We start from the raw sequence: 26139 nt of genomic DNA, 5'->3' as shown, positions 1-26139 counted from the left end.
CCATATTATTTGCTTATATTTCCAATGAATTATGTAAATCAAAATCTGTAACTCAAACATTGCTTATCAAAATTGTATTTTTAATAAACAACGAAATGTGTAAAATTAGATATAGATTATTAAAATGTGACACTGGTGTGTCCATTATGTGCAGTTTGTGTATTTTGAGAATAAAAAATATTCATTCACATTTAACTTATTTTACTATTGTAAATATCCTATTTGAATGCTTAAAATATTTCAAAGAAAATTTGGTCATTGTTTTTAATAGGAAATCATGCCTTGGAGCAGTAAAAATAAAAAACGAATGGCATAAAAAATATTTTTATTACAAATATTATTTTGTGAATACGAATATTGTGACGTGAAATATTTTAACACGATGAATTTATAATTCTTACTTAATAATACTACATATGAAAACGATTGTTAAGTTTTGTACTTTCAGTTTTTAATCTTAATACACAAATGTAAAATAATGGTTAAAATAATTGGTAACATACACAATTAAACATTACGGACTACATAAAATATAAAGCTGAATTTAATGACACAACACAGAGGAACTATTACTCGTGATAAAGATAAGTACTAAAATTATTACACAAAAAATTAACAGTGGTAAAAATTGTGGCAGTTAATTTACAATAAAATATTGACTTTAAATTACAATAAAACTGCAGGTAAATCTACTTATTTTAAAGTCAAATCAGAAGGTTACCAAAATACTATTATATCTGGTTCACACATAATACATTTTCATTGGTGTATTTGAAAAAATCTAAATGAAACCATAAATGCCAGATTTTTATTCTCTGCTTATTTAGTTTTCTGAAGTTATTAATAATGAAAATTGAGGTGATGATGTTAAATCAAGTAACTACAGAATAATTTTAACATGAAAAGTGAAAAACAAACCAATCCCATAGCGCATTAACTGCACAATTCCACCAATTTTCAAATCGTATACAAAAATATTACATTTCTTTTCTAAAATGTAACCACAAATATGAACAATAAATTCAAACAATCAGATCTTTGAGAAATAAATGATTTGATATAAAATCTCACAGTATCATATTTCTACACGAGTGCAAAAGCTCCCTCAAATTTTCTTCCTCATTTTTCGGCTTAGTCCCGCAGAGTTTCTTAAACATGGCTACAAGACTGGCTTCCTTTTCCATTTCAATTGAGACCTCGTGGGCTTTCCTGGTGATGGAACGGCCAATTCCCGCGAGACGAGCGGCATTAAACCCATAGGACTTTGGACACGCCCCAGCCGACAGTTTGTACATGAAGGTTACCGTTTCTTGAGTCACACTGTCGGCATTTTCAGGTGCAGATTCATCCGTTTCTACCATACAGGCCTAGAAATAGAGAGAATTATAAAATGGTAAAAGAAAATGAAGATGAAATAATTATTTAATCACCTAGTGCTATAAAATTGCGTTCATTTTTCTTTTAAAAATGTGACAGTTACATATTTTTTATTAATTGTACATAATGTACATGATAATTTGATATTTACCAAAACGGTTATTATTTTTTTTTGCAACACAAAAGTGGCGCATAAGGCACTGCAATTGAAACACACTTGTTGATAAAACCAGCTGGTCCAAGGAGAAGTATAAAAAATGAAAAATATTTTCAGGCATTGCCACTGCCAGCTGTTTAGAGTAGCCAATCAATAATGTGTTTTGATATATTTCCGGTTTCCAGGAAGACACGTTTAGCGTGTTTTTATACGTACGGGGTTCTCTTTTTAAATATCAGGACAACTCACCGATGACATTTAGGGCGGAGTAATTATAAAACTTAAAAAAATCATAATGATGATAGTATACATACTTTTTTTATTTTTCCTTAGTTTCTAGTCTTAAACAAATACATGTATTTTTTTAAAACCGCTGAACTACATACTAATGTAGGTGAAATAATTAAGTCAGATGAATTTTACCCGCATCAATAAAGATTTCAACTCTTTAACTTCACAAAAGTCAAAAGATGGAATAATTTAGGGAATATGGATGTTCGGACATAGGTAGAATGGTAAATGTTACAGTGCGTAAAATGGACACTTAAACCAGCCAATGACAGGTCAGAAGCCCTGTAAATGCTTAGACTTCCATATTACCATCTCTTAGATGTTCTTCACCTCTTTTGTAATATATAAATATAGGTATTAGTTATGTATTTTACAGTAATAATACTGACCATGTGCGCTAGAGACACCGCAGAAGAAGTTTTGAAAGATTCCACTAGCATGTGATAGTGGGTGGAGAATATGGTTCTACATCTCCTGTGACAAAGGTCATCCAGTACTGCTGCAGCAATGGCAGTTCCATCGTAAGTTGATGTACCGCGGCCTACAGAAGACAACATCTAGTATGATTTCCGTATTCAAGAATGTTGTGAATCCAAGATTTTAAAAATAATACTTCAAAAAATAATATCTGGACAAAAACATTTTTTTTTTATGTTTCCTATTATATTATATTTACCTGTATTGTTTTTGTTTCTATATTTATTTAAAACATAGATCATTGGATGTATTTATACGCATCAGTTTTAACGCTGGTAGGATATCTAATAATAATAATAATTAATAGGTTTTAAGTAAATCAAAGAAGTTATTATTTCATCATTTATATATATATATATTTTAATGTTCATTTGTATTCAAAAGCGTAATTTTTAAAAAAATACACAATGCGGAAGTTCAGTGCTACGCTAAGATACAAAAATTTAATCATGTTGTGGTCCCGTAGCTAGTGTCTAGGACTCACGGCTTAAAGGTCTATGGTTCGAATCCCACTCTACACCAACTTGATTCCCATTTTCTAATAGTGAGTTATTTACAACTCTCTGAAAATGGCCCTTAAAATAAAATATTTGTGGAAATCATAAGAACATGCGGTAAAAATTAGAGCATTCAATTGTACGATGAAGTTTCTCAAAAATGCATGAAAAAAGTGTTTTCTTACATGCGGTAAAAATTAGAGCATTCAATTGTACGATGAAGTTTCTCTAAAATGCATGAAAAATTTAAAAACTTTAAAACGTCACAATTTCTAGTGAGCAGCTGTTTAGAATAGCCAATCAATAATGTGTTTTGATATATTTCCGGTTTCCAGGAAGACATGTTCAGCGTGTTTTCATACGTACGAGGTTCTCTTTTTAAATGTCAGGACAACTCACCGATGACAATTAGAGACGTCACGGGCGGAGTAATTACAAAACTTAAAAAAATCATAACGATGATAATAGTATACATTTTTTTTCCTTAGTTTAATAGTCCATTAATAAATAAAAATAAAATGAAAAACCGCTGAACTCCTTCATTCAAAGACTATCATAAAATCAGTTAGTGGATATTTAAATTGATTGACACGTATTTTATTACAATAGTAATTAATCTCTAATAAAATATAAGTTCACAAGTAACGTTGCTCTGGAAATAGACAGATTGTTAGGTGCAAATCATCGGATCTTTTCCCTGCAAGGGGTATTTATATTAAGGAAAATATATGTAGATTCCTGATATATTAAAAATCATGGTTTATGGACTTACCTTTTAAATTATAAAGCCACCGAATTATTGTGATAAAACAAGATTTTGAATTGGAAATACAGTCGAACTTGTTTATAACGATCGCGGAAATAGCGACATCTCGGATATAATGAGGAAACATTAGTTGACATTTTAGTTAGTGGTTTTCTTCATACATTTATAACGAGCTACTTCTCGGACATACCGAACAAAAAGTTGAGCAAAAACTCTTCAATTGTTTAAAAATAAGAATCTATGTAATATGGGGGGATCCAACTTATTGCCGATGCCACTGGGTTTGGGATCGGTTTACGTTTTATGATACTATGAGTGTCTAAGTACTTAATTGGTGTTTTCGCCGACAACGTTGACAAAGTATCACACGTATGGTTAAAATTGCGTGTTAAAAATCCAATCTTTGTGAACTCAGTAAGCACAGGCTCGGCACCTCATTACAATTTATAACTTTTTTTAAAAATGTTCTATGGTCAATGCATAATGAACATTACGAGTGGTTTATGTCAGAAAAGGTAAAACCTAACCCTTGAATTATAAACATGCCTACGTTAGTAATAATAAGAGCTTGTCAAAGCAGAAGTGTTTCAATTTGCGAAGAATTAGTAATTATTTGTAAAATAGAATGTGGTGCGAAATATGTTGAAGTGTGCAAAAAGTTTTCTCTATCCTTTATCACATTGTCAACATTGTGAAAAAATACAAATGTTCATTTATCTGAATTTGAAATTTAGAAAGTGGTGTGTTTGTAAGCATTTATTATAATTTTCAACAATGACCATATGCAACGGCGATTGGATTTAAAAAAACCTTTCTTTCTTTCTCTGGTATAACGAGTAATGCTTTTAACGAGCAAATTCAGCCGGTCCCATCTTTCTCGTAATAACCAAGTTCGACTGTATGTAAATAATGTTTACCGAGTTCATCTATGAGAATTAAAGAATGTGGTGTGGCATGCTTTAGTATGGCGGCTGTTTCACTCAGTTCCACAAAGAACGTGGATTGTCCCGTCATGATATCATCATGGGCCCCCAGTCGGGTGAATATTCTGTCTACTATTGTGATGGAGCATTCGGAAGCAGGAACATGGCAACCCTACAAAGGATTTTAACGGTTGAGTTTTGTACTGACTACTAAAATGATTTTATTTTTTTACATAAAAATATCATTACACAAAAAAAAAAGATAAGTACATTCAGAAAATAGAAATTATTTAAACTAAATCCCACCAACTCACTTTTTATGGTGGAGATTTAAGAAAAAATACCTACTTTATAACATTAAACCCAAATAAAAAGCAATTGAACATAAAGAAAGTCTGCCTGGTGTGTAGTGTTAGCGCATTCACCTACCATACTTGAGGTTCTAAGTTCAATTCCTGCCAGGGTGGATGGGAAATATTGGTTTTAAAGGTAATTCAACACTGCACTATTTTATTATTCCTAGACACTTGAGGTGTAAGACTGATCACCTTATCTTCTATGTAACAAAAATGATCAAGATACGCTGCGATCGGAGTACCAGTACCCTGTGTACGAGTAGGAAAATGATAATGTAAGGACTATTTGTTTAATTATTTCGTCTTACATATTATAAAAAACATGTTTGACAATTTTTTTTCAACAATACTTTGAGTTTGTCCAAATTTTTGTAGACAAGAACTGGATTCAACTCCCTGGGGAGCTGTTAATATAGACTATAGCTGCCTTGACTTCTATATTACTTTCTTCATCTCTGTTGTAATATGTTCATTTTTTTTCATGTTCAGATATAGACAAGTACGTACTAGGTTTGAACTCTCAAGGGATTTATCAGTATTTCAACAGAAATAGTTTTTTTTATATGCGAGTTAACCTAAGGAAGAGTTAATGTTTAAGAGATCACTTAAACCAGTTACAGATTGTAGCCCTAAAATTGTCTAGAATTTTAAATATATTTAAGAAAAAAAAAAAAATTTTCTATGTTGTAAACTCATCACTGTAATTGGGCTTTTCGGCATGTTGTTGTGTAAAAAACAAATTTTTCAAACGTACCATTTGTGTCATGATAGTTAGCAATCCTAACTGCCTCATGAGGGTCGACTTTCCTCCCATGTTGGGCCCAGTCAAGAGGATCAGGGAAGCCTCGTCTCCAACACCGAGGTGTGTATCATTAGGAATATAATCATCCATTCCCTCACTTTCCTTAGATGCTATGCACGGGTGGCGCCCGTCTGTTATGGATATAAATGGCTAAAAAGTAACCAAATGATCTATGTAATTTTTATTAATACACTTTTTTTTTAACAAAATTAGTTTAAGAATCCTCCTCACTAGGGAAACCTGTTCTAAGGAGGAGTGTACAATATTTTTTTATTTTTTTTATATATTTCACATTTCATTAAAAAAAATATTTCTTCTATCCTATTTTCTTCAGCCAGTTTTTGAGATCTCTTTTGAAATATTGTTTGTTATCTGTTAACTTGATTTTTATGTAGAAGCATATTAAACAATTTGGCAACAAAAGAATCCTTGGACCTTTGTCCAAATGTTGTGTTAAAAAGGGAGGAATATTGACAATGATATTATTTCTTGCCCTTGTTATATATTCATGTTCATGAGCAGGGAAGATGATGATGTCCATCTCCAAATCTGTCTAGCAGAATAATTTTAGCATATATTAGGCATATCTCGGGCACATCAAGGGCTTAAAATTTTTCTGTAGATGGGGTTTTTATTGGGACCTCGAGAATAACTTAATGATACCTTTTTGTACTTTAATAATTTGTTTAAGATGTGTAGCTGCAGTGGATCCCCATCCTATTAGTCCATATTCTAAATGAGTAAATGGTATATTTTTTTCATATAATTTTTTGAATGTTTCTAATGTACATTAATTTATTCTTAAAAAAATACATTAGCTTTATGAATTTTGCTAGTCGCGTTATTAATATGAGTGTACCATATTAAGTTCTCATCTATTTCAAACCCTGACAAGCCGGTTTTGCGGTTTAGTGGGTTTCATTATTTTTCCTTTTATATTTTTCTGTTAACCTTCTTAAATAAAATATTTTGATTTTTCTTTGTGGCTGTTAGTGATTGATATTTCCTTAATGACTTGCCATATTTTTCTCGGATCATTATCGCATCTGTCCAATTCCTTTTTATAGTTATGATTCCTTTGGCTTCCGGAAAATACTTGTGGATATATTTCTATATTGTTTATAATATCTTAATTTGAAAATATTATGTGGGAAAAGTTTTACCTTTTCGTGAAGATCATCTTTTTTATCAGATCAGTGAAATAAGTCCAGGCTAAGTTAATACCTTCAATGTTAATTCTGTATAGTCAAAAGTTTTGTAAATCAACTTGTTTTTGAGTCCAGTTAGTTGTCGATTTATTGATTGTTCTCGCTTGATTAATTTTTTATTTTGGATTCCATTGACAGAATTGTTGAATAGTTATCAGTTATAGTAGATTTAAAGACTGCATTCTTTGTAACCATGTTAGTCTTACTCATTATGTGGTGTATACATGATTTTGTAGTATTTGAATCTTGCAGGAACATTGATTAGACTTCTTAGTCCACGGTAAGATAAGATTTGTATGTATTCATATTTATTTGGATGTCCAGTGTGTAATATGTTCATATTTATATCTCTTAGAATATTAATATTTTTTGTATTTTTATTTAAACAGAGCTCATTTTTAATGTTTCTAAGAATACGTGTATGTTTGTCACCGAGGCAGATCTATATATCGCCAATAGGGTGGTATAAGGAACAATATATATTTTGAGACAGTTAGTCTGATATATTACAATTTTTGAAACCACAACATTTCATTTATAATATATACAACAATACTATCATTTTGCCTTATATTTAATGAAGTGGAATGAGTTGTATATCCATTTATTTTCAATTTCATATATTTTTTATTTATCCAACATTCAGTAAGGATATCTAAGTTTATGTTTAAACTTTTAATAAAAATTAACAATTCTTGTTAATACCATGAATATTTTTATGAAGAATATTATTGTTAAATGTTGAAATTTCACAGGACAAAGATGTTACTATTGTATCATTTATGATGATGTTTTTAAAATATATACATACTTGGTTTGAATTATGAAGTTAACCCGATTACTTAATTTTGTTTCGATCATCACTGTGTTTTATATAACATATTGTTTTATCATTTTGGCTCTTCCTCACCATGACTTTCCCATCTTTGTACCAAACATATAATTTTTGTTTTTATTGGCAATTTGGTTGGTTTCCCAAATATTTTTTTTTATTAGCAAGTAGTCTCTTTTATTTTTCAACAAATTTGAATAGTAGCTTTGGGGATGCTTTTTCTCTTCTATCTGGAATCCTCTTAATTTCCGTAATGTCCTCTGATTTTATTACTCCCCGACTGAGGCATCTACCCTTTGAACAATTCCTTCAAACACTTTGCCATTTTTTTTGCGGGATCCTTACTATTTCTAGAAATTTTTCTCTTGCTAAAACTTCTATATCGGTCAGATGAATATCCGTTTTTAATTATTAGAGCTTCAGTTTTCGGTACTTTTATTTCAGTGACCATTTGATTATTTTCATCAAGAGTTTTATTAATTTTTTAATGATTTCAACATACTGTGAACTAATAAATTTATTCCCCTTCATTGTCTCCGACATTTGAGTATCAATTTTAGAAATTATTTCTGCTTTTTATCGTTAAGTAGAAATATTTTACGCATTTGTTCATCTTTTTCAGCTTACAATTTGCCTCTTGTATTAGACATATCGGCTGTCAGGACTGCACAAAAATTAAAGTCAGATTTTATGGACGAGAAACACAAAACAGATTGTAGATAATACTTGTGTATACAGAAAACTAATTCACTTTTGTTATTTTGCACTTAGTTTCACAAAAAAAACTACACAAACCATTAAATATTATCATTTTAAAGCACAAGCAAAATTTCAGATGTTTAAAGTTTGACATGTGATTGTTGCAATTTTCGCATGCTTTGCAATATAGCACAAGCAAAATTTCAGATGTTTAAAGTTTGACATGTGATTGTTGCAATTTTCGCATGCTTTGCAATATACATACATGTAGTTCTTTTTTTTTTTCATAAGGCAACCTATGATGAATAAAAAGTATAATAAAATGAAAATATAGATAGCATTAAGGACAGATAAGTCACAATTTTAATATCATATTTGCATTCTACACAAAATATTATTTACACAGAAATTGTTATATGTCAATCATGTAATACACAAAAAAAACACATGTTTTTAGATTTGTCCAAAAAATGATTTAATGTGGTCAAAGAAAAAAAAAGCTCATGAAAACAAAAACAAAATATACATCAGATATTAGAAATGTAAATGATTCAAGAATGTACATATAAAATAGATTTTATACTAAATTTGTCTGTATATCAGGGATTTCAAGGTATTTTTACTTGAAAGAACAGAACGACCTCTAAATAAATGTTACAAATATATCTAGTTATTTTGTCCAAATGAAAAAAAACAACATATTTCTATATTTAAAGCAGAAATAAGAATATTGAAAATGCAAAGGTTAGAGCCAAATTCATTTTACTCTAAATTATAAAAATAAATGTTTCCTAATTGAACTGTTCCATTAAGAATTATAAAACGTAAATTTAAATTTAAAAAAAACCTAGTAAAAAATTATTGTACCTTAACATCACCAGTGACTAACTTCGGTATGCACATGTCACAGGATTGCAGCCGGGTGTATTCAGCGAGGGAAATGATTACATCGAGTATTGCAATACATGATATAGCTTTATACCAGATTGTGTGAGACTGACTGAACTTCTCAAAAATGCGACGACTCAAATCTTTTAACACTGATTGAAGGTGATCTTCCGCTGCTATCATTCGAGCTAACAAATCCTGTAAGATTAAATTTATCCACGTCATATTTTACTCAAACAGAAAGCCTGCTTCATCTTGGGAAGAAAGAAAACGAATCCACACTATTCATCCGCAATATAATACTGATTTATTTAATTTTTTTTCAACAGAGAGGGAAAATTTTTCTGAGAAGGGAATATGGAAGTCTAGGCATTTACAGGGCTTATGACCTGTCATTGGCTGGTTTAAGTGGCCACTTTACACACTGTGTAACATTCACCATTCTGCCCATGTTTGAACATCCACATTTCCTAAACTCTTCCATCTGTTGACTTTTGTGAAGTAAAAGAGCTGAAACCTTTATCACGTGGGTGAGATTCATCCGGCTGAAATAAATTTAAATATGAACAACTCCCTAGGGAGGAAATCCAGCCAGTCTGCAAGCATTTGGACATAATCAAACATTGTTGAATTACTACCTGGTAAAAGAAGAAGTATAAAAATTGGAAAATTGTTTACAGGCGTTGCCTAGTAGGTGATTTGGTTCAGCCGGATGAATCTCACCCACGTGATAAAGGTTTCAGCTCTTTTACTTCACAAAAGTCAACAGATGGAAGAGTTTAGGAAATGTGGATGTTCAAACATGGGCAGAATGGTGAATGTTACACAGTGTGTAAAGTGGCCACTTAAACCAGCCAATGACAGGTCATAAGCCCTGTAAATGCCTGGACTTCCATATTCCCTTCTCAGAAAATTTTTCCCTCTCTGTTGAAATAAATTTAAATATGAACAACTCCCTAGGGAGGAAATCCAGCCAGTCTGCAAGCATTTGGACATAATCAAACATTGTTGATTTATTTATTTTAAACTTCAAGTACAAAAAATATATGCACTTTGGCGGGCTGATTGCTGAAAGTAATATCTTCCAGCCAACCAAAAAATAGATTGGTCAAAGTTTATACTTTTGATACTTGGTGTAATGAGGGAAACCTTAGAAATCATAATCAGAAATCGAATTTGGTGTATAAACGCATAGGGCACTACATTAGTACACCAAATTCAGTGTATCTCAATCATCCGTTACATCAAGGTAAGGTGATCAGTCTTAAGCTTCAAGTGCCAGGTAGGCAAACGCGCTGACCTTAATCGACCGTCCTGGATTCTGGTTCTATTTCACGCACAGAACTGTATTCTTCATCAAATTGAGCATGGACTACGAAAGGCAAGTCGATATCCATATATTTGAAAGTAAATGTCTTTAATAAACAGAGTGCATATATATATTTTTATATTTTGACCTCCAAAATCTCCAAAAATACCTTAGTTTCTGATGTGCTGAATCTCTTGAATCCTTTTCGCGTGCCTTCGAAGTTATAGGAGCTGCCTGCTTTAGAGCATTTGGATTCGGGGACTTCTAACTGAAATCGCTTTTTATCTGAGCCAAAGTAAGTAACCTGCAATTAATTTATTAGTGTTATATATTTTTTATTCCTGTACATACTTTGTATATAAGTTTGGGAGAATGGTAGAGTACATAGAAGGATGGGGGAGACTTGTCCAGGAGCATGGTGGTCACGATCCTCATAACCGAGGGGCCGACTAAGAAGAAGACATATTATGACTTTTCGCATACTTTTTAGATGCCTACAGTATCCAACAGATGTGAATTTTGTGTATTTTAATGTTTAAAATTTTGGATACCGTTTTGCAGTCATGTTTGAACAACACATTCACAAAAATCACACATAATACATTATAACCAGATAAAGTATACTGAAATAAAATTCAACACATTAGCAATTATCGCTAATGATAAAAAAAACACAACAAGCCAAAAGGATGACTGAAAATTTAATCAGCTTTAGAGACTGTCAACTAATTTAAAAACCGTTTCACAGTTAGTAGCATTAACAACAAATTATGGTGCAAGATTTTTTCAAAATAAAATTTTATACATTTACCAGCATCATCTTGCGCCAATTAAAAATGAAGAAAATTGAAAGAAAAATTTTAATTTTTACCTTGCAGTTGAAGTATTTTTCTTGTTTGTTGAGATATTTGTCTAGTTCCGATTTGATTTCGCTGATGTCTTGTACTGCAGTGTCATATTCAGAATCCACTCCTTTCTCCGGAAGGATAGTGCCTTCTTTCTCTGCCAGGGCGTGGTCAAATGCGCCCTTAATACACAACAGTAATAAGATTGAAGAAATTATAAACAATAATCCAATGGAAGGGAGATAAGTTTGATAGTTTAAGACGTTACCTTAAAGAAATTGAGAATTTCTGCATAGTCAGGATATTGTCCATCGGGAGAGTACTGAGTTATTCTCTTTAGTAGAGTGGAGTTGGTATTATTAAACCTCTTCATCACATTAATAGCGGCTTGGAAACCATTCAATATGGATATAAAGTCTATGACCTTCCTCTTGGAGTATGTTTTCATTTCATACAGTATAGCTTTTGAGTCAGGGTGGTTTTTCGATCGATTTAAGTTGCCCAAAGTGTGAATTCTAGAATTAAGTGTAGGAATACATAGATAAATATTATATATGTGTAGAATTTTCTAAAATTAAAAAAAAAAAACACATCAATTCGACAACAGCAGAACAGAAATGAAACGTGACCTTGTATAACCAATAACAAAACAAGACACTTATAATTTGGTATAGCCAGCTTGTTGTAGCTTTGAGCTTTGTTTTTCAATTTTTGACAAATTTTACATAGATATTAGGATAAATTTGACTCATTTACTGTATCTCTGACTAAACTACTGCATCTGCATGGAGAAATTTTTTAACTAATAATTCCACGGAATCTCTATATGCCCCCAGTTTTGCTCGGTGTGATATTTATACAAGCCATACGCAGAGAACTTTACTTTTTTTTTTTAAACAATGGCATACTTTGTGAGCAATCTCTCCATGTCTGGTAATGTGTTCAGTACAGCTCTCACATCCTGAACTGCCGACTGATCCTCGAGAAGAGAAGAAATGGCCTTCTGGCGTTCCATGATGACTTCAACATTGCAGCTCGGCGCACACACCCACTGTTGCAGCAATCTGGAAATAAAACTGTAAGCTTAACAATCCAGATCAAAATTATTTAATTTTTAAGCGGTAAAAATTGAATTTTAAAAATTAACCAAATTAAAACAAAATATTTTGATGTCAACAATATTTGTATGGATGTGAGTGGAAATGCTTAGAAAAGTACGACAGCATCTTTAAATAATAATCAGTAGAAATTCTACGAGCCTGGTGTTCCGGACGGGCGATAGTAGAAAGTCCTAGCCAGTGACCCCGGTATCTGTAAGCTAAGTTCTAGACTCTCTAGGTAGTATGACCCCCTTTACTCTGGGCCATTCGGCGCAGCGTAACGGCTAGCTCCACCGAGCCCGACGCGCGACGTTTTTATAATGTGTGTTTTGTGAATGAATTAATCAGTTGAGATCCAGTTTCTTGACCACATGGACCAGGTAGAAAGTCCTTTTCAGTGCTGTTGAGGTTGACTTGTAGTCGGTGCACCCGTGCCCCTACCTGTGCTCTAGTGGTTGGCACGTCTGCCTGCCATGCTTGAGGTCCTGGGTTCAATTCCTGACAAGAGTAGATGTGAAATATTGATTTCAAAGATGGTTCAACAGTGGAATATTTCATTGTTCCTAGACTGGCTCCTGAAGCATAAGACACCCAACGTCTTAGATCGCCTAACCCTCAAGTAATAAATTCTCGAGATACGCAGCATTTGATATTCCAATGCGGTTCTCTATGCGCCACTAGGTGCAAAAAGGGAAATGAGGATGGCGACGTTACAAATAATAAATTATTCACAATAAGTGTCAAAACACTACGTAAAAGTAAAACACTACAGTAAAAGTCAAAACACTACAGTAAAAGGCAATACGTGCCTTGTATATTGATAAATATTTTTTTTAAAAACAATTAAAAAAAAAAAAACCTTTCAATTAGTGACATAATTTTAATTGTTAGCTGTGTCTGTTGATGCCAAACATCTGAGTTTAAAAAAAAAGATACAGTTTTCAAAGTTCAAAATACAAAAAAACATTTTTTTTACAAACTGAATTTTCCAATGAATTTGAATAATATATAGTAAAACTTGTAAAACTGACAAGTCCACAATGGTCAAAAATGATATTTTGGTGTTTTCTGTTAGGATTTTAAATAATATATGTATGAATAAATAATATAATATATACTCAGAATAATAATTCTCTAGAGAAACCCTTAAGCTCTGTTACATGGAACAAAAGTGTTCCAAATTTTTGGTTTGGTTTTAGTTTGGTTTTTAGTTTAACAACAAACGTGTAATGGATGATCTCAGTTCGCACTCGCAATTCTCGAAGTACCTACGGCCCAGGCCCGTTGTGTTGCTGTAATATGGAGCTAAGTTCGTGGTCAATAATCATGGAATGGTTTTCATCCATATGGGCGAATCTATTAGGTTATTACTCTAAGAATATATACCTAGTACATAAATGAATTATTAAATTGGACGACGAAGTTATTAAAAAATTAAATTACAAATTATAAATATATGATCTTAATTTTGCTATACCATGTATTATAAATAACTTATATTGTTTGATACATATGTATTAATTTTTATTATGTATTTTGCATATTGATGTGTGTCGTAATATTTATAAATCTATCTTTGTTTTTATCAGTTTTTATCAGTTTTTCTTTACAGTTGATATAAGAGACCTGGACATAAGAGAAACCTGGTTACGTTTGTAGACCTCTGCAAAAGAAAGCATGGATATAAAGAGAGACCATTTATAAGAGAAAATGACCCGGTCCCTTGGGCTCTCTTATATCCAGGTTCAACTGCGTAAGAGTCCTGACTTAACATAGAATCTTTTAGTAAGTCGAGACATGAAAATTAATAATTGTGTTTTCATAAATAATAATAATATATATGTGTGTAAAACTTGTATATTAGTAGTGTTCGACTTTTTTTTAATGTTGAAAAAAACTTTGGCACTGAAGTTAAAACTGTTTTTACTCTCCCCTGAACAAAAGTAAGTTTGGGACTTACGAGTTTTACAAGTTAGGCCGGTGATATGTATAATCTTACCGTTTTCCCATTGGCGTTGTGCAGTTGTCTAATTTGGACAAAAGTGACGAGTCGCTTCCCAAAATGTGCAAATTTTCCAGAGTAAATGAGTCCAGCACCATGTTGGTCGGTGTATTAGGAGTCTTGCCAGTTTTGGGAGACTCTGTTTCCATATCAGGAGGGAAATACGCCTCAAATCTTGCCATTCCCATGACCTGTATGTCGAGGAGCGTGTCAGTGAGATAACTAACACAAGCGCCCAACGCTCTGATGGACAGGGTTTTCTTCTCTGCAGGAGTTAGACCCAACCTGTCAGCTGAAAGATTTAAATTAAGTGCTTTTTATGATGTTTCTTGTCAAAGACATATGTTTTAGTGTCACATTGGTATGAGACTTGCGGGCATAGAGTTAACAAGACAGTAGTAATGAGATGATTAACTTACTGTCACTCAGCATGGGCTTTAGTCCCTCCGGCCAATTGACTCCTTTGTCCTGCAGAAAGTATTTGTCAGCCAGCACCTTCAGGGTGTGTTGAGCACTCCAGAACTCCTTCTCCGGAGCCAGAGCTTCCTTTCTGGTCGTGGGACATATGTCCTTCAAGATGCTTTCCGTGGTTTTAGTAATATTACCACGTTCGTACAGTATCTGAGACAGAAATTAAGAAATACATTTTTGAGAACAATATATATTTCAAAAGTTAAGAGGTTAATAAAAAAATAATAAATCCGGTGCTTGTTTATAAAGATTAAGACATACTCAATTAAATTAATCTTTATTTTGAATTAATGTGGCTTCTTACAAATAATATGTTAAAATAGTAAACTATTCTTCACTGGCGCCCAATGAGGGGCCCTAATCATATTATAATCTAAGCCAACTTTCTACATAAATAATTTAACTTTGAGAAACAAAATAAAATATAATTTAAACACTAATTAAAGAATTACACTACTGTAGTTTCGGGAGATAATTAATTTTCATTGACATATTAAATACTAATTAAAATGTAAAAAAATAAATCTAACCACAACATAAATAAATTAGTCATAGAAACTAATGTTACAGTAAAAAAAAAAACTAATAACATACATTTTATTTCACAATAATTTATCATTACGTTTTAAAAAGCTATTTTTCATCAAAATTAGTCTTTAGTAAAAAAAGTCATTTGAATGTAAACGAAGGGTACAAGATATAAAGGATGGATGTCAATTTTTACATGCTTTAAACTAAGAATGGCATCTAACAGCAGTTTACATGATCTACATTTCTGTTTAATCAAATTTTAAATAAAGGCTCTACTTTCCGAGATAATTAAACAAAAAAATGCATACTCGGGATAAAAGGTGGATGGCAGTTAAATACTGGAAAAAAAGAGATAGTTTAATATGAATTAAAATCATTTTAGATGGTATAAAACAGTATAGGCTATTATTTACATTAAGCAGGTCCCTTTATAGTATAAGTTTACTTTAATGTTAAAGAAGTGTGAAAACTTAAATACGCCCTATCTTTAAACTTCCTTTTTTGACATTCACTCTTTATATCATGTATCCTTCATATGTTTTTATGAATAAGAGACTTAGAAGTTGCAGTTTGCATCTTACTAGAGCTGGAGGATGATGAGCCACGGTAGTGAGGAGTCTGGAAGAGAAGTTGTCATCATCAAACTGTCCGAGATGGAATACTCCGATGGATGTGTCAACGAAGCAAATCCCAAATGCACTACAACCTTCATTCAAGTGCTGAAAGCCATTTTATATTCAGTCATAAATATATATACACTAAATTAAAACTTGAGTTACCGAAGAGGTTAAAATTAATACTGTACTAGTGAGAATAATTTTTTATCAAATTTATTCATTTAATTATTATTTTTTTAAATTTTCTATACAAATTAATTACTACTAACAACAAATGAAATGAAAATAAAGAAAAAAATTCTCCTAAAAACTACTTAATCCACCAGCATAATAATTTTAACAAAATTACGCAATACGGGGAGATATGATATTTATTTATTTGTCAATTATGTTTTTTTTTTCAAATAATGAAAGTATAAATTCTCAGTAAATCCAAATACATTTTTATCAATAATAGTTTTTAATAATATCGCAGGGTAATTTCTACAACTAGGTAACTTCAAAATCAGTAAAATCGGTATTTGTATATCCTCTTCCATGAATGCTACAAATAGCAACAAATAGCTTCACTGGGGTTCGATATTAACTCATTTAATATTGTCCTGTTATTTTTGTCTTTAGAAATAGATGGTCGAGAAAAGTTTGGCTTGAAAATAGCATAGCTGCATTTAGTCCCTAACAAAGGAGTTACCGTGACGGACAAACAAACATACATGTGTGTTTTCTGTTTTTTAAAAGAAATACAAAATAAAAGAGTTAAAGTTGAGTTGTAAAATAAAAATGTTCACATCACCATTAACTGCAAAGTATATGGGTTCTAAATTTGAATTCAATGAATACGATTCTTCAAAGTCACCTTTAAGAGGATATGCGGTGGCTAAAAATTTTGATGAATAGGTATTTCAACATTGTTTTTTTTTGTCACTCTCTCGCAAATGTCTCCCGATACTGTGCAAAAAAGACAACTGCTTGTCGGACTATGCCTAACTAAAATCGACGTTTCGCTGTCCCATTTTTTGCACCCCAAAACTGAAACATCTATTCAAAACCTCAAAAGATCAGTCGTTCTTTCGAGATGGTATTCGTATACTGCCAGAAAGATGGGAGAAAATAGTCGCTAGCAATGGACAATACCTTCAATAACATGTTCTTAACTATTTTATAAAAATAAAGCATTAATTTTCACAAGAGAACTTATTCAAGTCCCCAATAGTATAATAATCATAATCATTCCATGTCCCCTTCCTACTTTTAGCATAATATGCTTGCATACACCATATTATGGTGTATGCAAACAGCCTTCAGGCCTCCTGATGTTGAGAATCCTCGTAAAGTAGGCAAGCGTGGTTTAGGCTCTCAGAAGGCATTCGGAGTATATGGCCCAGCCAACTGTATGGCCTCCGCTTGGTTGTCAGTTGTCAGAGATTTTCAAATGGCGTATAAATTATCTTATAGCTTGTGATGTTTCACCTCTAAGAGAGTGAGTTTTTGAGAGCAAAAGTAGCTGCTGCAGTTTGTTAAAAATGAAAGAAATATACATTTTTCTTCAAAATATTTACACCAATCATTCATAGATGACATTGCCATGTTCTTTTAATGAATAAATTCAATGGAAGATTTTAGACAAGAGACACCGTACAATGCATGTCCATACTCCTTTGTGAATAAATTATTTGAAACACACATGGTATTTTTTTGAAAATGCATTAGCTTTATAAATTTATAGAAAAATATTGTGAGTCAAGCAGATTTAAATTGATTTATTAAATAATGAAACTTACTTGTTCGGAGATGGCCATCATATAGCTAGCTGATGACTCTGGAGGTCCACTGTCTAGTAAACCAAACACTTCTATCCCCTTACAGGTCACTTGACAAATCTCTCTTCTCACAACTTTTTCTTTCCCGGACACTGAAATGAACAATATGTATCACTATAATAATATTAATCATTCGATGGTCAAATCACCGACATGATATGCCAACAAATACAACTGCACCAAAATTTGTAGAGATAAAGTGTGTTCAAACTCAACATTGTTTATTGTTCCTTGATTGACAAATTGAACTAACAGATTATAATTGTACATTTTTTTTGCACAGCAACAGGGCAGGAGGCCCAACTGCAGTGGTGAATTACAGCACAGAGCACCCAGGCTTGAGAAAAATCACATACAATTTTTGTGTTTTTACTAGAAATCAAATCCAGAAACTTCCATACAGGAGTTAAGCATCTTCTTAACCACTAAACCACAGAGGTCGCCTACCTAAAGATATGAAGCATCTTTTTAAAAGAGGAGTACATATCTATCAATTGAATAATTTTCAAGGTAAATCATCAGTGGCACTACAGCCCGTTGTGGGCCTTGGCCTCTTCCAGTCTCCATTCCCTCCTGCACCCCGCGGCTCTTCTCCAGTTCGTCAGGCCAATTGCTCTAATGTCACTTTCCACATTATCCAGCCATCTTAATTTTGGTCTGCCTCTCCTTCGTCTACCTTCCGGAGTGGTATAAAGAATCTTTTTTAGGATACGATTATCATTAATTCTGTGCACATGGCCCAACCATTGTAATCTTCTTATTTTTATGAATTGTGCAATGTTGGGTTCACCATACAATGCCTCTAATTCATGATTAAACTGTCTCCTCCACACTCCGTTTTGGTTGACAGCACCAAATATCTTCCATAATATTTATCTTTCAAATACTAATACCATGTTCTCATCTTTTTCGGACATAACCCAGCATTTGGCACCATATGAAATGATCGGTCTAAAGTTTCAAGGTAAAGAAAGGCGTATTAATTATGCCATTTCTAGCTTCTTCCATATTCATACAGTCATACACGCCCTTCGATTTTGTTTTCTTTTGACAGACTAAAAATATTGATTTATCTGATCATGCCACCTCTTTCTTAGTCATCTTCATCCTACGTTACTATTCTGTATCGCCATATACCTACACCAGGGGTTGACAAATAGTTTTGGCGGCGGGCCATATGAATATGTCAATTATTTTCAGGGGCCATGCGATCATCGACTTCACTCGAGCTCATGCGAGCAGAACACAACTGATTTAAAACGAACGTGCCCAATATGCAATTAGAGAATTGCTGACAAAATAATACGATTTTAAACTATATTTTAATACAAAACATGCCCAGTACAACACTCGTTACCCTGAAAATTTTAATTTACGAAAAAATTAACTGTAATCCTTGATTGACGGCCGAATTGCATGTACTACTGTGGTCCGTACAGAAACTGAAGAGGAACCCGCAGGGCCAGAGGAGAGAACTTCTCGGGCCGGATTTGACCGCCAACTGCGGTTCGCTGACCTATACCATCTGTTTTATCATGTTTTTGTCATCTGTTCGTTCAACATAACCAAATCATCTTAGTGATCCATTCATCTTATCAATTATATCTGTCATAGATTTGCATTCTTTAATATTTGCATTAATTTAATAGTTAGTTTGAAAAATAATTTATTGAAAGGGTTTGTGTATTTACAAGGCTTATGACCGGTCAATGTCTGGTTTCGGTCACTTCGATCAGTATAAATGCTATTTAGAAACAATACTTTGAGATATCCAAATCTATGTAGACTAATATTAGAATTTAACTCTCTTAGGATTTTATTTAAAGTGACCGATATCTCAACAGAGACAAAAGAAAAAAGATTAATAGACATCTAGTGTCGGTCAAGATATAGAATTATTTATAAAGTGTAATAAATATTAATTACATTTCTTAGTGCGTTCTTGCATCATATCAGGTGTCTCTGTTTGTTCCACTCGCGCTACTTTGTATCCCTTTTGTACAAGGGAGCTCGCCATCCTGGAATATGCTGTTTCCGGGAATCCAGAATGAGCAAATTCTCCCTTAAAATAATTTAATTCACATCAGAAACAATTCAGTGAAAGCACAAAATTGAGGATATTTTTTAATTGAAAAAATGAGCAAAAGAATACCTTCATGTATGAGAATCCGAGTTCGTTTACGCCAACAGCAGCATCCATATGATACAGTTCATAAAATTTACCAACTTTAAAGAATAAGACACAATCATAATGAGACGATTTGATATCCCACCATTGTTTATGGGCCTGTAAATTTAAATGGAAAATAAGTTAGACAGATTACTTATGGTAAACATAAAATTTGTTAAATGTATTAAGGCACATGGAAGGAATGCAGTAATGTGTTCTCACAGAGCCGGGTTGACTTTCGATAAAAATCGGCGCATCGATATTCAAGAATACAATATATAATGTCTCAAATTATGTATGTAAATAAATAAATATTTGAGAATATCAACCAGTTAATTTTTATCTAAACTCTAGCGGACAGCGTCGCAACACACTATTGCAAGTCTTCCGTGCGCCTTGAACATAGACCCCGACTGTATTTCATTTCCAATAAATAATAAATTATCTCCATTAAGCGTTGTGTTTTTATTTATCTGAGTATTTATTTAAATGTGTGGACTTTTTTATAACGCAAGACAAATTGCTTTAAAAACATATATCTACTCCTGAAATAGAAAAGTTACTTTGAAAATACCACAAAAAAAAAAAAAGGAAATAATGGCTTGCAACAGGTTCAAATTTAAGGGTTAAATTTAGCGCTTTAGGTTTGTTACATGGAAAAATTTGGAAGATGCCTATATCTAGCAGTGGAGATAAACAGGCTGATAAGAAAGAAAGAACCTTAAACTGGAAGAAATTATGATAAAATAATGGTTCAAGTCAAATACTTGAGTTGCCTGCTAGTTGTTATTTATTGTATCTTAATTTTATTTGAAAATATTACAAGATGTGCACATTTCCTTTAACATCATTTTCATCACTTTCTCTCAGTTATGCATTGTTAAATTAATGTTAGGAAAAAATCACCAGTTTTTTTGACACCATTAAAAAAAAAATCCTTGTAAAACTTGTTGTTTGATCGGGTTGTCATCCCGTGGCTAGTATCTTGGACTCACGTCTCAAAGGTCCGTGGTTCGGATCCCACTCTACCCCAACTTGATTCCATTTTCTAATAGTGAGTTATTTACAACTCGTTGAAAATGGCCCAAAAATCAAATATTTGGGTAAATCATAAGAACTCTGAAGTTCGCCTCACATATTTTTTATTGTAATAATATGTAGCTGTATATATTGGATAAGAACAGTTATGCTGGGAGTGAGGAACTGGAGAGGAAGGTCAGCCGACCGGTAAGAGTGGAGGAAACTCTTGGATTCAGCCGAGGCCCACCCAATGAAGAACAGATACATAAAAATTGAATTTGTGAACAGCCATAAAATAGTGCTATAAAAATGGTGTTAATTTATTATTATTATAAAGAAGGCTACGCGTTAGAACCTATACCACATTGCTAATTCTAAATAATAATAATCAGAATACTATTTTATCAGTAACATGCATAGAATTAAGAATAGTCCAGAAACCGCATACGCACATCAAACAGAAGGCGACTAAACTACTCATAAATGGGTAGTTTTACGTTTTGACCCATTAGTTTCTTTGTAGACGTCGCTCAGTACGCAACTCCCGATTTGAACTCAACTATGCCATGTTGGGTCGTTTTAAAGTGTAGAAATACTGCTAAGATCTTAAAGAAACAGGATGGGATCACATTTTATGTGTAATTAGCAAATGCATTACTTAAAGATTGAATTATTTTTACCCTACTTTGCTCATCTAATGAAAGAAGTAATGAAAATTAAACAATGCCGTGGTGGACATTTGAACAACATTATCTTTAAAGCATCAAACATTATTTAACATGATATAAAAATATCAGTTTTATGTAAAATAAAATTTGTTTTTTATTTTAAGTTCAAAGTTCATTAATTCAATTACTCTTATTAAATGACCCTTTACTTATCTACTCTGTTGTGTCAATCAATATTTCCGCGTGCACAATAAAATTGTAGAGAAATTAACAAATGACTTTTTTTTACCTTACATTTGTGTTATGATTATATCTTTTCCCATCTGGCAACATTACGCGGCGACTTCACGAATGCGCGTGGCGAAAGTGGAGCAAAGTGGGGGGATTTTTGGACAGAGTCCGATGTATTCAAATATGATTCTACGCTCCTTCTGGACTATTCTTAATTCTATGGTAACATGTTCACAAACCGGTGTTTGCTTGCTTTTAAAATCTTCAGGAACGTAAAGAGTTTTAGGATCATAATCAGGATCATCTGGCTTTCTTCTGGCAGCATCTCTGAGTTTTCCCGGCTTGAGCCAATCCAATTGGCAATGAATCCAATTGGAATCGGAGTCGATTGCATCTGAAGTTTTTGTTTCTGATAGACTCGCATCTTTCGAACTGAAGATAACAAACATTTTTAATTTATCAAATATTTACATAAAAATAAATCGGAAATGCTTAAGAAATTAAAATACTTAAAAATAAGATAATTATTTAAGAAGCGAGCAGTTTATTCCATTGTTTCTATTCCTTATTACCGATACCACGCTATATGGATATTCTTCAAACTTAACGTTTTCATCGAGTTTCGTGTTTCGGCGTCATGGGACTTCTGTTCTGTGTTAAGTTAGAACGAAGTCACATAAAACATGCTGTTAAGTTTACTATATTTTTATTGTTATTTTTTATTTGCTGATTTTTTTTATTTTTAAAAAGCTGAATTCTTAGACAACATTACACTTTTTATCATACTTTTTGATGTTTTACACAACATTATGCATGAGCTCAGATGGTGGATGCTGCAACATAATCTAAAATCATTTCTGAGGTTCGAAGAAACAAGAATAACCAGCAGCACAGTAATCCAGCAAAATGTATTCCTTGATTTCCCAGCGCGGAATACATTATACACAAATTATATTCTGTTTTGAACTGCGAAATACCTAATAAATTTAATTGAATTGAAACATTATCAGCAATAGAAACATAAAATGATATACCTAGTGTAGTGAAAATAAGAGACTTCAAGAAAAGCTTTAATCAGCAAAAATGATGCATGGTTCAGACATAATAGACATAATGGAAAACAAGAAAAATAAATGAACAACAAGCAATATTTGTATATGTTCTAAATATGAAAACATTTATCACACTTGGATAACTTACTTATGTAATAAAATTGTCTTATAAAATATTAAGGTACTTACTCATTCAACTTAGATTTGTTTTGATTTTTAGATTTGGCAACTGGAGAGGAAGCTGGAGAAGATGACTTTGCTTCAAATTTAAAACTATTTTCCAATTTATCCCTTACGCTTATATCTGTAGAATAAAGTAATGTATGTACATTTAAAACATTTCACCACTATTATATTGACCGATGGCCAACAACGGGCTGATAAAAGTTGGCAATCTATAATATGACATATCGGTTGCTGCCGAATGTAATCTACAAATAATAATGGTAAATTTATTTATAAACATGTACACCATACACAACATTACTCAATAAAACGCAGAGCAATATTTAAAAAAATATATTTTCCCATTTTGTGGTATAATGTTAGTGTACCCAGTAGCGTGCCTAGGGTTTACGAGTAAGGCAAGCCCATATATATATTTTTAAATCCACATGTGGTGTAATTCCCTGGCGGCCTCATAGTATAGTGGTCAGCGCATTTGCCTACCATGCAAAAGGTCTCGAGTTCGATTCCCGACATGGTTGATTTGAAATTTTTTTTTTTTTTTTAAAGGAATAACCCGCTAAGCCTCTATTTTGAGGCTTGTCAGCAGGTGGGATAGAGGAAATATGAAAGGGGGTAATGAAAAATACACCACAACACCCAGACGAATTGAGAAAAAAATCTTTCTTGGATTTTTTTCTTGCAACTGGCGGGAATCGAACCCGCGACGCCAGTTTCACAGTTGGCCATCTTACCAACTGCGCCACGGTGCCTGTCCAAAAAAAGGTGTTTTTACACTAGAATGTGTCATAGTCCCTGGACTGGTACTTGAAGCGTAAGACTGATCATCTTACCTTCATGTAGCAAAAAAGATTAAGATATACTGCGATTGCAGTGCTCTATGCACCATTAGGTGCGGAAAAGGAATGATGATGAATTCACTTTTGTGAAAACATGATGTATGCTTTCTTCACTACAGTTGTACAGTCTACAAAGCATCCAAAAAGTATATTATGACGAATAACAATATTTTATGAAAATATGCATAGGATAATCTTTCTGAGTTCGTTTAAATAAACGAAATAAAGAAAACACAATATTATTTTATATAAAGTAATTCCTCAGATATCAACCATTACCAATAAGTAATATTAATAAAATATAGCATGCGTAGAGTTGAATAATAGTCATCGGAACCCATAGATACATAAATATAATAAAGATAAATTATAATTGATATAGAATATTGGAAAAGGAAAAGGATAGTAGATAGGCAAATAAAAAAGAAACGTCGGCCATCTCCGAATTCTTTTTATATATGACGTTTGCACAAAATGAAGTAAATTATCATTAATCTTAACCAGTACGGGTTTTTAATCAATGAAGATAAAAATAACCGTTTAAAATTATCAAATTCCGCAAAAAAGAGCATAATAAACAATCGTAAAGTTTGTTCGATACGAAATACAAGATACGCTCTCTGCCAACTTTACCTTAAAGAAGCTGGCTTCAGATTCCCATATAAAACTCAACATATACAGACAAACATTTTATGAGTTTACTGTTTGTTTACATGCGAATTGCACCGTGAAATAAGCCCCATAAGAACCCCACGTGCGAGAGCGAGATAAGAAGACATAGTGTTGTTCGCGCACACGTATTTCATACGGTTCGGATCTCGGGATGCGTACAGTACCAACGTCGAACAGATCTCTAATTCTCATTTGGCGCGAAATTTAAACAACGAAATGAATTATTTTTAAGCGTTTGGTCCAGATTTGGTAATTTTGAAATAAAATTAATAGGCAAGCCCGGCTTATGGGCTTCTATGGAAATACCGCCACTGAGTGTACCATATAAATTTTTCATTTGACAAAAGATATTACAGCTTCAATGGCATAATAACCTCCTTTCCTTCATGTAACAAACTAAATAATGTAATCCCTACTATTAAAAGTGGTGTAAAAATACAGTTTTGGATCCATCATTAGATTCAAACAAGGGAAGAAGACAAAAACTGTATTTATTTTTAGTTTTATATTTCTCACCCGGTACATCAGAGTTTTCAGTGTCAGAGTCAGAATCTTCAGAAATTAGACGGATTCTCTTTCTTTTCCGAGTAACTTCAATTTCTGGAATTTCATCTTCTTCTTCCTCGCTCAGTTTGGGTTTTTTTTTGTTTGACTCGTTGTCTGACTCAACCGCAGACTCGTTAGAACTTTGTTCTTTGATTTTCTCTGCAAAAAAATGCTTAACGAATTAGACAATAGATAAATGGCGACAAATAAATAGGAAAATCTTCACAACTACAAAATTACTTCAATGGCAAACTTTTATTTAAACGATAAGTACGTCACAATAATGTGGACGATATTTTACGTGATTTTACGAGTATTTAATACTATGACAATCTCTGACTGACAGCAAAACATGAACGAGCACGTCACAATTTAAATGTAAATTAAAATTAGCCGAAAGCGGCAAATGAAAATAACTCAAAAGAATAATAGAAATATGTATAAAGAAAACAAAACGTGGTATTCTAAACACAAACCTTTATTCTTCCGTTTTACATTGCCGTTAGATACGGTTTGTAATGGGGAGACCTTTTCATTTTTATTTGTGTCGGCGGCGGACTTTTGAGGGGTCTTTGAAGCCGGCGATTTCACAAAATAATTGAATAAGGTGTTAGAAGAGCCGGATGAACTATTTCGTTTTGACATTGTGAAATAATTACAAGAATCTTCCTATACTTAAGTTCACCCAAACCAAGTAAAAGAGGAACGAGCCGAGTAAAGAATGGAATCCTCTGTGGAAAGGACGAATCTGTCAAAATTCATGCATTGTTCACAAATCGGCGCGAAT

General features: G+C 32.7%; 1 protein-coding gene across 1 annotated transcript; it reads right to left on the bottom strand.

Annotated features, from left to right (window-relative positions):
• Positions 1-311: 311 nt before the first annotated feature.
• Msh6 (DNA mismatch repair protein Msh6) lies at positions 312-26139 on the bottom strand. Its single transcript, XM_088237679.1, has 19 exons — positions 25829-26139; positions 25323-25511; positions 23299-23413; positions 22297-22489; positions 20121-20255; positions 19895-20030; positions 17930-18060; positions 16113-16250; positions 14949-15150; positions 14527-14821; positions 12336-12491; positions 11696-11942; positions 11454-11609; positions 10752-10886; positions 9253-9471; positions 5599-5796; positions 4483-4660; positions 2215-2366; positions 312-1367 (listed from the first exon to the last, which is right to left on the bottom strand). Exons 1-19 carry the CDS (start codon positions 25995-25997, stop codon positions 1068-1070), a joined length of 3444 nt encoding a protein of 1147 aa, XP_088093805.1. The 5' UTR covers positions 25998-26139; the 3' UTR covers positions 312-1067.

The sequence above is a fragment of the Micrasema longulum genome, unplaced genomic scaffold (assembly GCF_059751315.1).
Source record: "Micrasema longulum isolate JH-2025_06_02 unplaced genomic scaffold, ASM5975131v1 h1tg001764l, whole genome shotgun sequence".
Classification (NCBI taxonomy): domain Eukaryota; kingdom Metazoa; phylum Arthropoda; class Insecta; order Trichoptera; family Brachycentridae; genus Micrasema; species Micrasema longulum.
This window is presented reverse-complemented; position numbering and strand designations above follow the sequence as displayed.

What these genes read in the sequence shown, in the direction of transcription:
- Msh6 (XM_088237679.1), bottom strand. Translation starts at nt 25,997, where the DNA reads ATGTCAAAACGAAATAGTTCATCCGGCTCTTCTAACACCTTATTCAAT. An exon ending in AACAAATCTAAGTTGAATGA is followed by an intron (nt 22,490 to 23,298) that starts GTAAGTACCTTA and finishes TGTTATCTTCAG; the next exon opens with TTCGAAAGATGCGAGTCTAT. An exon ending in TGATGGCCATCTCCGAACAA is followed by an intron (nt 16,251 to 17,929) that starts GTAAGTTTCATT and finishes AATGGCTTTCAG; the next exon opens with CACTTGAATGAAGGTTGTAG.